The following is a 12,524-nucleotide window of genomic DNA, read 5'->3' on the forward strand; positions in this document are numbered from 1 at the left end:
ACCCAAAAGTATAGTAACAGAATTGAACATGAGAAATATGAATCTTTGATTTCAGTAACTCCTTCAATATTTTAGATCTATAGGATTTATTTTAAAGTAAATTTAGTAAAGAATATTTAGCCATTTATGAAAATAAGGATCATACTGATGAAAATAAAGATGTCTCCATTTCAAATTAAACATTTACTGAATATTTAGTACATACCTGGTGCTGTAGTGGGTACTTTTATAAGATTCTCTGCCCTAAATTTCCAGTGTTAAATCTAAAACTTTCCAGATAAACATTTGGTCTTTTAAATGGTAGGTATAACTAATCATATATATTAAATTATATAGGATTATATATTATTTGTATTTACAGCATATATAAACAATTATTTTATATATAATTACAAAGTTATATGCATATAAATTTTTTTTGTTAACTTGTGAAAATGAATTGTAGGTATCATCCTTTAAATAAAAACATAATTGGAATATTGCTTATTTAACTAATGCAAACCACCAGTCTACCTATAGCAGTGTGTACTTCAATGTTAAGAAGATCCAGCTGAAATATAACTAATTCTGATCAAAGAACTAGTAGATTAGCCAAATATTCATTTTCGTTTTTCCATAACATCTTACGAACTTTTGGGCTAACCCAATATTTTTTCCCATAGCTAAAGGAGTCACTCTAAACATAAAAACTAGCGTTGTTTTTCTGTGATTAGGTCATAGTAGCTTAAGTCTCCAAACACTAGAATTCCTAGAATTCCTAATGTAGACCAGGGGACCGGCTGACATCTACTTCTTGCCTATTTCGTTAATGGTTTACTTCCAGGTCCTAAAAGGATTGGAGCCTTTCTCCAAAGATAATGTTGGATGTGTCTGTGTCTGTCTTCTACAGAGGTGGCGCTTTCTGGTTTGTCACTCTCCACACAATGCAAATCTGAATGAACTCACATCTGTCACGGATCGACCCAATTCGTGGGCAATCTTTTCCCATCGACCTGGGGTCCCTCCTGGGAACTTCACCATACTTCTTGTCAGCTGGCTGAGGTCCTCTTCTGTCCATTCAGGTGCCTGCAGAACATTAAAGAACAACAACGTTTGCTAAAACATTTAATAAGCCTGTGAAACTAAGTATTAGCATCATGCTTTCTGCAAAAATAGCAATGTTAATCTAATAGTTTGAATGAAGGTCTGAGTTGCATATTTAACGTTATGAATGTTCCCATATATACCAAATAATAAAGAAGCAGTATTGTGAACCCAAGCTTTTAAAGACATTAAAAAAAAAGGTAAGACAGTCGTTTGGAAGTGCATTGTGTGTCACAGATACCTCATGTGAGGTTCCTGTAGAAGGTCTCGAAGTTTTTAATAAGTTTTTTGCTTTTTTAATGTAAGTGAAAATGTGAACAAGTAAATGTACTAATTCCAAATCAGAACTGAGAGAATTTTTTATTCATTCTATGTAAAAGTAAGTCTAAAAATCATGTTGTTTTCAAGAAGTTTAATTTAGCCAGTGCTAGCATTTCATAAAACTTGAGAACAGAAATAGAAAATCCTGCAACCAAGACTTAAACCATCTGATCCATGCAAAGAAAGCAACACTTCCTTTTTGAGACAGTAAACAGCTTCTTAAAAGTTGGTCAAATGGGTAAATGAATATTAAAATACCTTAAAGATTATAAAAATCTTATTTGCAAAAGCCAAAATTTTAAAAGTGTACATATTTTCTGCATTTTATTGAGCATTACCACTTGGTGAGAGCCAAAGCTGAGAAAAGCAAAAGAGAGCATCATCGAATAACAGATAATGACATTACAATTATTTTATTTTACAGCACTGGTTCCTACCAGAGGCAGTAGCCACGCTGGTGTTATACTAGACTCTAGGAGTCAGCAGAGAGATGGAGGAAGCCACCTTATTTTCCTTTAATTAAAAAGACAGAAGGAAGGAAGGAAACCTTTGAGACAAATACCTTTTCTAATCACCATTTCCGATAATGAACAGGCACACATCAGGCCGTTTGCATTACAGAACCATCAGCACAGAACAACAGTCGGAGGTGAGTGACCCCAGGGACTATCTCTGCAGCCCCAGCACAGCGTCTCCCTGACACTAATCCTCCCTGTCATTCTCCCACTGCGCTCTAACCACACTGACATCCGCCCGCCTCACTGCAAGCTTAACGGGCCCTTCCTGACTTCTTACTGTCTCCCCCAATCAATGGTTCAAGCGTGCTCTTTTCACCATGTCCAAATGGCAGCTTCACTCAGAATCAAAGTGCGCTGCCCCTGTTAAAGGGCTTTCCGAAAGGCTCTCCAATTTGCATTCATTTGCAAAGCAAACTACTTTTATTCACTTTGTTCTGCTATCAAGAATGTTCCCTGCAGCAGATAAATTGGCATAAATACAACCTGCCACTTAAGAGTCAGTAAATAATAGCCAATAGTAGGGAGGATTTTATCAATCATTCTATTTTGTATCCACTAAAAGCTGAAAGCCTCAAACATATTCATCAGTACGACCCTTATGAAACATGCATAAATTCACTTCTATAAAAAAGGTGGCCTACACTGAGTATGGTCGTAGTTTCTTTGATATTTAATGAATATCAGAAATCTAATTCTCCATAACAGATCATTTAAGCATGTACACTGAAAATTATTTTTTTCCTTTTTGCTTATTTGTTTTTACTTTAGGGAAAAAGTATTATTCAGATATTATTTAGAGGGACATAATTGGATTTTCTAGGAAATCATTTTTGCTAAAAAGCTGCAACTTTAATAATTATACCGATTGGTAACAGAAATGCACGCATTACGAAGGCTTTATATATGCTTAATAGTCTAGTGTCATACCATGAAAAGCATTAAGTTGATGCTGCGCAGAGATACAGTATTCAAACCGTCCATCAGTGCAATTTCACAGTAAATCAAATCATCTTATTTCTGTATTAATTGTAACAAACATTCTTGGAGCAAACAAAATTGTCTAAAATGTTAAAAATACATGCACACAGTAAACTAAACATATTTTTAATAGATTGGCCTTCCAAATATGTTGCATGTATGAACAATGGGCATTAAGAATTAACCTAATTTTTAATTCCTTGTTAATGAGTCTAAAAGGACTGTGCCACTTTTTTCTGGAGAGGGAAAAATTTAAATCAAATATTTAGACAGATATCCTGAAAATCATCAACTACTTTGAAAATCTTTCCCTTTAGTTTCACTGTTATTTCACAGCCATGCTTTTATTATTAAAAAACTAGATCAGTAATAACTAGACCATACTCTGAAATCTTTGAAGAGGATCCGTAAGTCCTCAGTAATGGTGGGTTGTGTCTTTATAAGCAACAGCACCTACTGGGACCCAGCTACCACGGCAGCCGTGAGGGTGGCCACGGTGTGATGTATTCTCCTTGTTCTAATCTGGACCCAACTGTAGCTGTGAAAGTCAAATGAATGCAGAGAATACTGCTTTGCCACTTAAAACCACGTATGTGCAACATTACTGAGACCCTGGGCCAAAAATTCATCTCTACAGCAAAGTAATGGAAGATACCACATGGTGTGGGGACAACTGTTGTGACTACAGAAGCATTCCAGTTTTGCATCAGAAAAGCTGTGCTCTGGGAATAAATCTCCATACTGAATAAAAAATAAAAAGTTTTCCAACTATTTAATATTTTTATGTGATGGACTCCAAAATAGATCTACTAAAGTGAGAGCTGATGTAACATTTAAATTGTATTCTTTCTACCCCTTTGGGATAGATTTTTGCCATAAAATGAGCTATGTTCAAAGATTTAGTGCCTTTGAAAATCCGTAATATTTTTGGGGATAGGAGTCAGAGGATGTAGGGAAAGCATGCCATATTTTTAAAGTAACCTATATACACCTCGGGACTTCCCTATAGCTCAGGTGGTAAAAAATCCGCCTGCAATGCAGGAGACCTGGGTTTGATCCCTGGGTCAGGAAGATCCCCTGGAGAAGGGAAAGGCTACCCACTCCAGTACTCTTGCCTGGAGAATCCCATGGACAGAAGAGCCTGGCAGGCTACAGTCCATGGGATTGCAGAGTCGGACATGACCAAGTGACTGACGCACAGACACACACACACCTTTACCCTCACAGAGTTAGACTATAAATTTATTTGGTGCTGAAAACTTATGACCTAATTAAAAGGAAAATGTTAAATGTACTTATTGCCTTTTCATACTTGAATAACAAAGTCTATTTAATAGTAGTGAAACGCTAATGAACGTTTGTTGAAATAACTTATTAATGATCCTTATTTATGTAATTACAGATCTTATAATTTTGGAATGAACAGTTTTTAATAGATTCAATTTAACTCATAAATGCTCAGATTTTACCTAAGAAATAATATCCTTACATAGCATCAACCAGTTAAAAATATCATGTATATATCTAATAATGTAGATGGTGTATCTAATGATCCAGTAGCTGGCTACCTTCTAATTCTATAATCTGTACTGACACTGTGTTTTAGAATATGCATTTGGCTCTCAGCTATTAAATTTTCATTTCCAAATTTGAAAATTGAGCAGTTAATTGACTATATATGTGGATGAATCGTACATTAAAAAACCAAACAACAAAATTAAAAACAAATCGCTTCACAAATGTCTTTTCACTCTTAGGGAAAGAAACTCTTCTTTGAAGAAAAGCTTGGAACCTGTCCTAAGGTATTACCACAATGTTGTGACCCTTGAGGAGCATCACTGTGACAGGAAGGTCTCCTCATCTATGATTTAGCTATCTTGCCAAAAGAAAGATGCCCTCTGGATCAGTGATCCTAAAGTGGGGTCTGGTGCCAACCAGCAAACAAGTTTTGTTAACCTCCTGTGACACAGTTCAGAAACTCACAGCAATTGAACACTGCCACCACCACCAAAAGCAGGCTCTTCCTTTAGACGATATAAGCATCAAACTAGGAAGATGAGTCACACCAAATGTGAGCTGCAGTCCTATTTGGCATGACAGGATGACGGCTTGGTCAACTTTAAAACCTGGTCCTTTACTGTAGATGATTTGAGAAACACTGCTCAAGATAATGCAAATAGTTCAAATTTTTTTTTTTAAACAGTAGTAAATGGGCCCTTGAGAAATGGACTCAAAGAGGTTTGATCTATTCCTTTTCAGAATATTTTATGCCACTAAGTGTTGGGAGGATTCAGCTTCTAGTAAAAGGTTAGGCAGAGGGAACAGCAAAGTGCAGAGCGCTTTGAAGTGGGGCACGTGTCTGGTTCTGTCTGAGGAACAAGAGGACCCGGGTGGCTGGAGCAAAGCAAGCGAGGGGGAGCGGGAGGAGACGAGCCCGACGGGCAGGCGGTAAAACCACAGAAGGGTCAGAGAACACTGCAAGGACTGGGCCTCATTAACTGCCTGACACACGAAGTCAGTGGAGAATTTTTTTCCCCTTTCAGTTGGTTGAGTGTTTATTTTCTTCATTGAGGAAGGCTTATTTACAAAACTGGGGGTCGAGGGGACCCACACAAGCGAGTGCACTGACAGCGCCGATAGCTCAGTCCTGCAAGAGAAGACACCCCCAGAGTCGCCCTCCTTCCAAGGTAGAGTGAAACAAGGTGTAGGGACACAGGTGGCCCATGACGACCGCATCTGGAGCCACGGATAATTTGGTTTGTGACAATTTATCACACAGCCCCAACAGTTGAGCAATGAGGAGTAAGATGGGGGTGTGAGAAGACTCTAAGTCTTTAATGACAGTACTAATCTCTGCCTTTCTTATTCCTTCACTCACCTTCTGTGGCCGTTCAGAAAGGAGTAATCATAAATAAATGTAATCAAGGGGATGGGATATATTTGCCCAGAAATGTTTTTATATGGAAAAATTTGTGAAGTCTTACTTGAAACTATGATATACATTATCCAAATTGTAACCTAGTGTGTTCTAGAATCATCATAATTTAATATTATAATAGACAGCTGGCTCCATCTTATGATGTCTGTTTGCCGAGATCGTTGAAATCTCACTTCTCTCTTCCCCTTATGCGCCACATCTGGGTAAGCTTTTCAGGAAGCCTGGGAGACTGAAACCTTCCAAGTCCATCCCTGTGTACAAGAACCCTTATCCCCGCCCCACCCCACAATAAAAAGCCCCAAACCAGCCTCCTTTTCTTGTTCTCTTAATTTTGGGGTCAACAGGGAAAGCCTCTTTTGTATAATCATGGTGTGCATGACATCAGTCCTGACACGGGAACCAAATTTCGGGTGTGGAGGTGGTGATCCCATCCCTGCTAGGTGGCCACAGCAGTTGGCATCAGAAGCAGGGCATTCAGAGGGGCCACCACTACCTGGAGTTTCTTCTCTTGCTTTGGGGTACTGCCTGATGCTGCGTTTGCTGAGTCCTACCAAGCCTCTGTCATAGATTTAACCCACCACAGTCGGAAGCATCAATGATTGGTGTTACAGAGGAGTACGGGATCAGGACCCTCCCTGAAGTAGCCCTGGGTCCTGCGTCTTAGCCCAGATTCATTTGTGTCTTAGACTGAATTGTGTGTCTTGATTGATGGACTCAGGAGAAAGACCTTGTGACCTACTGGTTGTGTGTCTCCACCAGGCACTGGTCCTGAAGAGGACTTTGGGGATTATTTCCCTGGTGGTCCCCAATGCAGGGGGTACAGGTTCCATCCCTGGTCAAGGAACTAGATCCCATATGCCACAACTAAGAGTTGGCACACCACAACTAAAGATCCCTTATGCTGAAACTAAGACCCAGAGAAGTCAAATAAATAAACATTGAAACAAAGAAAATAAACATTGAAAGGGCTCAGGGGAAAAGACAGCTTGCATAGGCTCTCAGGGTGGTCACTTGTGTGTGAGACCAGCAGTTCCTGTTTGGAGAGCTGAATTACCGAGATTCACACTCCTGAAAGCAAACAGCTCACTAGGACCCTGTAAGATGCTTTTCCTGCATCTGCTGCCGATGTGTCTTGATCCTCGGATCAGAGGATTAGACAGAGAAACACCCATGGCATCCCTGTATGGCCAAGGATCCTACTCCTGGTCACACAAATTTGAGGCTCTGGAGGAAGAAATTTATTAATGTGGGCAGCGTAGAGAAGACCTCTCTCAAGACTATCCAGTAAACACCACCACTAAAAAACAAACAACCCAAAACAACCAAACCAAAACAAACAAAAACCCCTGACACATGGGGAGTTCACTCGCCTACTAGGGCTGCTGGAACACAGTTGCTTAAACAGAAGTCTGTCTCCTCACAGTCCTGGAGTCTTTTTTTAATTTATTTATTTTTTTATTAGTTGGAGGCTAATTACTTCACAACATTTCAGTGGGTTTTGTCATACATTGATATGAATCAGCCATAGATTTACATGTTGTCCTGGAGTCTTGATCTACAAGATCAAGGTCTCACCAGGGCTGGTTCCCGATAAGGCCCCTCCTCCTGGCTTGCACATGGTCTCCTCACTGCATCCTCACTGGCCTTTCCTCTGCGTGTGCACACAGGGAGAGCGCGCCCTGGTCTCTCCCCCTCCTCTTATAGGGACATCAGTCCTATCAGATTAGGGCCCTGCTGGGACCTCAGGAGCCTGGCAGGCTGTAGTCCGTGGGGTCAGAGAGTTAGACACGACTGAGCGACTAAGCACACATCAAGTATCTCCTTAAAGGTCCCATCTCCAATATAGTTGTGTGGGGATCAGAGCTTCAATGAATGAAGTGGGGACACAGTTCAATCAGTAACAAGAAGGAAGTGAAACTGAAACGGAAGTCCACAATTTGGCGCAGTTGGTAACAAATTTTACTGAAAAGGATTTCTACAACAAAAGGATATAAAAAGGGCAGATCGGCTTTTGTACTTCTGTAACATTGGTTCTGAATTAATATAACAATTGGCAAACCTTTGTGGCCTTAATCAATAATGGCGCTCAAATGACAGTTACACTGGGCATCGCACTCAATTTAAATAAGGTGGTTCCCATCATTGTTGGGCAGTTACTAAACATGATAAAGAGGACAAACAGGTATGCCTTACCTCAGCCACAGGAACTACAGTCTTGCCTAAATCCCTAATGATCAGAGTACCCACTGTCCTAAAACGTGCCACAGTGGTCATGGACTCTGACTCAGCAAGTAATAAAATCAAATCTTTGTCACTTACAAATTATCTTGATAAAATAGAAACCCACGGACCTCTTCCTCCCCCAGTGAAATAGTTAATATGGCCCAATGTAAATTAAGAGAGTCTTTAATGATGGAGACCCCTTAGATAAGATGTATTTGGAGAAGAAGTTATCATCCCCACTGCTTTGCTATTTAACAGAACCATTTGGCCTGCTCTTAAGAGTTGGTAAGAACGAATGTGCCACACAGTGGATTACCTCAATCTCATTAAGGTCCCATAGCCAGCACCACTAAACCAAATTCATCCAATCAGCATCTGGCAAATATTTTGCTCTTGCAGATTTATTGAATATTTTTTGTCCATGCCTACTTCACCAGTCCCTTGACTGCAGTTTGTCTTCCCCTCCAAAGGACACACTTTACCCAGCCCCTTTGGGGGTGCCTGCGCTTCATACATGGTGCTAGTGGTAAAGAGCCTGCCCACCAATGCAGGAGATATGAGACACAGGTTCGATCCCTGGGTTGGGAAGATCCCCTGGAGAAGGATACGGCAACCCACTCCAGTGTTCTTGTCTGGAGAACCCCATGGGACAGAGGAGCCTAGCAAACTTAAGTCCATGGGGTCACAAATTTGGACACAACTAAAGTGACAGCCCATGTGAGTACCTGTCACTGTACACAGTCTCTGAGGGCAAGATCTCAGCCACATCCTGCTCACTCCAGAAACTCAGGTGTGACATTGGTGATTCAGGAGCTCACCAAAAAGGGGATGGGTTGTTGCCTCACACATAGGGTGGGGCCTTGTCACCTTGCTTAAATTCCTTAGAAGTATTTGGGAAACTGAAGGCTGCTCCATCTATTTGACACTATCAAGAAATAGCTATGGACTCTCTCACCACCCACAACTTCTTTTAGGTTTTATATTCTAGAGGAAACATTTCTCATTTACAACTTGTACTTTATGCTGTTTACTTGCAAGCTAGGTCACCCCTCTAACAAAATGTTCTAGAATCTGTCCAAATTGTAAAATAACAGACACTCCTGTTACTGCCCCCCAGAGACTCCTTCACTGTAGCAGTTTTGGCAACCTTCTCCCTGTGTTAGAATACTAGTTATGTACAAGTAATGGCTTTAGAAGGGTAAAACCATAAATATCTGGACTACTAAAATTAAACTTTTGGTCTTTTCAAGAAACTGCTTAAAAAATGAAAAAGCCACAAACCAGAAGCAAATATTCATAATATCCAAAAAAAGATCTGATTCACAATTTATATATCCATTCTCCTACTGATAAACATTTGAGTAGCTGCTAGCTCTTGGATATTATTTATTATGAATATAGCTGCTCTGGTATTTGTGTATAACTCTCAGTGGTCATATGTTTTCATTTCTCTCTAAATACTCACTGGTGGAATTGCTAGGTCCTACAGAAAGTATACATGTCACCTTTTAAGGAACTACGTAAGTATTACCCCAAAGTATTGTTTTATACTCTAACCAGCAATAAATTGCTCCAGATCCTCACCCACACTTAATGCTACCAGCTATTTTATTTTTGACTACTCTGGTGGGAGTGAAATGTATCTTCTTGTGGTAACAGTTTGCATTTCCCAGATACCAAATGATCTTGAGTATTTTTACATGTGTTTACTGGACAACTGATTATCTACTTTTATGAAGTATGTGTCCATTTCTTTTGTTCATTTGTTAACTGGATTGTTTGTCTTTTTATTATTCACTTTTAAGAATTCATTGTATTTTGTGGACACAAGATTTTTGTCAGATATATGTGTTTTGGATATTTTCTTCTAGTCTGTAACTTGTATTTTCATGTAAAATTCTTCAACTTTTATTTTGAAATAGTTTTAGACTTACATAATCTCCATATACTCTTTATCTAGCTAATAATGATGTTAACGGCTTACGTAACCACTGTGGTTACAAGCTTCCAAGATGGTCCTCAGTGATTTTTACCTCCTACTATGAATGCCCTTGTTCAGTCCCCTCCCACAACACCTAGGGCTGACTTGTGTAACTAATAAGATACCGCAGGAATGACAGTGTGTAGGTTGCAGAAGACACTGCACTTTCTGTCTTGCTCTCTTCTGGATCACTCGGCTCTAGGAAAGCCAGCTGCCAAAGCACCAGGACACTGAGGCAGCCGGACAGACAGGCAGTGATGGGAAGAGAGTGTCTTCAAGATCAAAGGGCAAACATTCTTACTGTCTAGCAGAGGGGAGATAATTGCCCCCCTCTGTAGGAAAAGACAGTCGTGCTTACTGTTAATAAAAAATCTGGGTTCCCTAAGCTCAGGATTCCTCTTCTGTAACCCAACCCATTGGTCGATGAGGGGGTCATCTGCCCCTCTGCCTCACTTTGTGGGAAAATGGCAGGAAAATGGCAATGCTCTAGCTACTGCTATTGCTGTGAGTGATAAAACTGCCCTTTATCTCCAGGTGAAGAGTCTCGTGTCTTCTACCACATCCGTGAAACTGCAAGTGGGGTAGAATCTCCAATTCTTTACAGTTTTGGTGACAAGGACAAGATTCTGACAGAGACATGATTTTCTGAAAGAGGAAGGATGAGAGCCTTGCACAGACCTGAGGGAAGGCCATGGGAACCCTGTAGTGAGTATGCTGATCAAATCATAGAGTCAGTTATGGAGGCACATGGCCCTTCCATTGCTGCCTGTTAGTGAGGATGAATCATGGAGGTGGCTGCAGGCTGAACACCAGGGCACAGGTTCAAGACAGCTGCCTGACAGGTGGCCTCTCTGCTCCTAACTCTCTTCTGGACTGGGGCGCTTCCTTACCACTCTGTTAATCAGCTTCAGGTCTACACCACTGGAACAGCAAGTACTAAAATTCACTGTAGTACTGTTCCTGTTCAGGCAAAAGGTTCTGCTCTCTTTCAGACAATGTCAGACACACACATTTATAATGACCATGAAAGAAGAGAAATTCATGGGCATAAATCAGGCCAATCATTAGAACGATGTCTGGTTTACTTGGGAGTTCAGGGCGGGCAGGGTGTGTAATGCTCTTAAGTTGGGGTCCCCAAACCCCAGCTACAGACCACTACTGCACAGCAGGGGATGAGCAGTGGGCGAGGGAGCGAAGCTTTATTGCCGCTCACATCCCTGGTGTTACCACCTGAACCTCCTCCCCATCCCCCTGCCCTGTTTGTGGAAAAACTGTCTTCCACGAAACTGGCCCCTGGGGCCAGAAAGGTTGGGGACCGCTGCTCTTAAGGACAAATGGAATCAGCTGGGCTGTCTTTCCTATAGCTTGTCGACCTCAAGTCTATTTGGAAATGACAGTAAAAGGTCTTAGAGGTTTTGGAAGTGGGTCATGGCTACTCTGGGCTTCCCTGGTGGCTCAGATGGTAAAGAATCTGCCTGCAAGGCAGGAGACCCTGGTTCGATCCCTGGGTTAGGAAGATACTTTAGAGAAGGGAATGGCAACCCACTCCAGTATTCTTGCCTGGAGAATTTCCACGGACAGAGGAGCCTGGTGGGCTACAGTCCATGGGGTCTCAAAGAGTCGAACACAACTGAGTGGGTAACAATACAACACAACCCATGGGTACTTTTATCCTTTCAGAGAGATCTATGAGAGACAGATAAACTCTTGTAAGAAACCAAGAATGAGGCATTGATTAGAATTCAGGTTCTTATTACTTCAGACTGGATTTAGAATGCTGATGTAAGTCACCAACTAGAGAATGAGAAATTAACCCCAAGAAATCTAGGTAAATTTCTGGGATCAGCCTACCACCCTGGACAAGTCCTCAGCCCTTATGTAGAAACTGAATGAGAATTAAGAGATGTTAGTGATAGGAGAGCAATCATTCTGGATTAAGGTGAACTCCACAAAGAAGGTCAGCACTCTGTAAGCTTGAGCCAGCCAGTGGACACGCCATGACCTCAGCTAGAAAGCATTGTGGCAATAGTGCTATGGCTAAGACTCCATGCTCCCAGTGCAAGTGGCCCAGGTTCGATTCCTGGTCAGGGAACTAGATCCCACATGCTGCAATGAAGATCAAAGAGCCCACATGCCACAGCTAAGACCTGGCACAACCAAATTAAAAAAAAAAAGATGAAACAGATGGTGTCAGTCACAAGGACCTCACCACCTGATATAGATCATGGGTCACCCAAAACTCTAGAGTTGCATTTGGCTTGTCCAAATCAAAACTTAAAAGCACCCTACTCAAATCAGGGGCTTCCTTGGTGGCTCTGATGGTAAAGAATCCTCCTGCAATGCAGGAGACTTGGGTTTGATCCCTGGGTTGGGAAGATCCCCTGGAGAAGGGAAAGGCTACCCACTCCAGTATTCTGGCCTGGAGAATTCCTGGGGTCGAAATGAGTTGGGCATGACTGAGCGACTTGCACTCAAACCTCTG

At 41.2% G+C, this 12,524-nt stretch overlaps 1 protein-coding gene across 1 annotated transcript in view; it reads right to left on the reverse strand.

Annotated features, from left to right (window-relative positions):
• The window catches only part of DNAJC1 (DnaJ heat shock protein family (Hsp40) member C1), a 185,606-nt gene that overhangs the window by 37,054 nt on the left and 136,028 nt on the right, over window positions 1-12,524 (reverse strand). Inside the window, exon 9 of the mRNA XM_061126180.1 lies at window positions 946-1,065. Within this exon, the coding sequence (XP_060982163.1) occupies window positions 946-1,065 (120 nt within the window). The remainder of the gene's footprint in view (window positions 1-945; window positions 1,066-12,524) is intronic.

This window comes from Dama dama, chromosome 23 (assembly GCF_033118175.1).
Source record: "Dama dama isolate Ldn47 chromosome 23, ASM3311817v1, whole genome shotgun sequence".
Classification (NCBI taxonomy): Eukaryota; Metazoa; Chordata; class Mammalia; order Artiodactyla; family Cervidae; genus Dama; species Dama dama.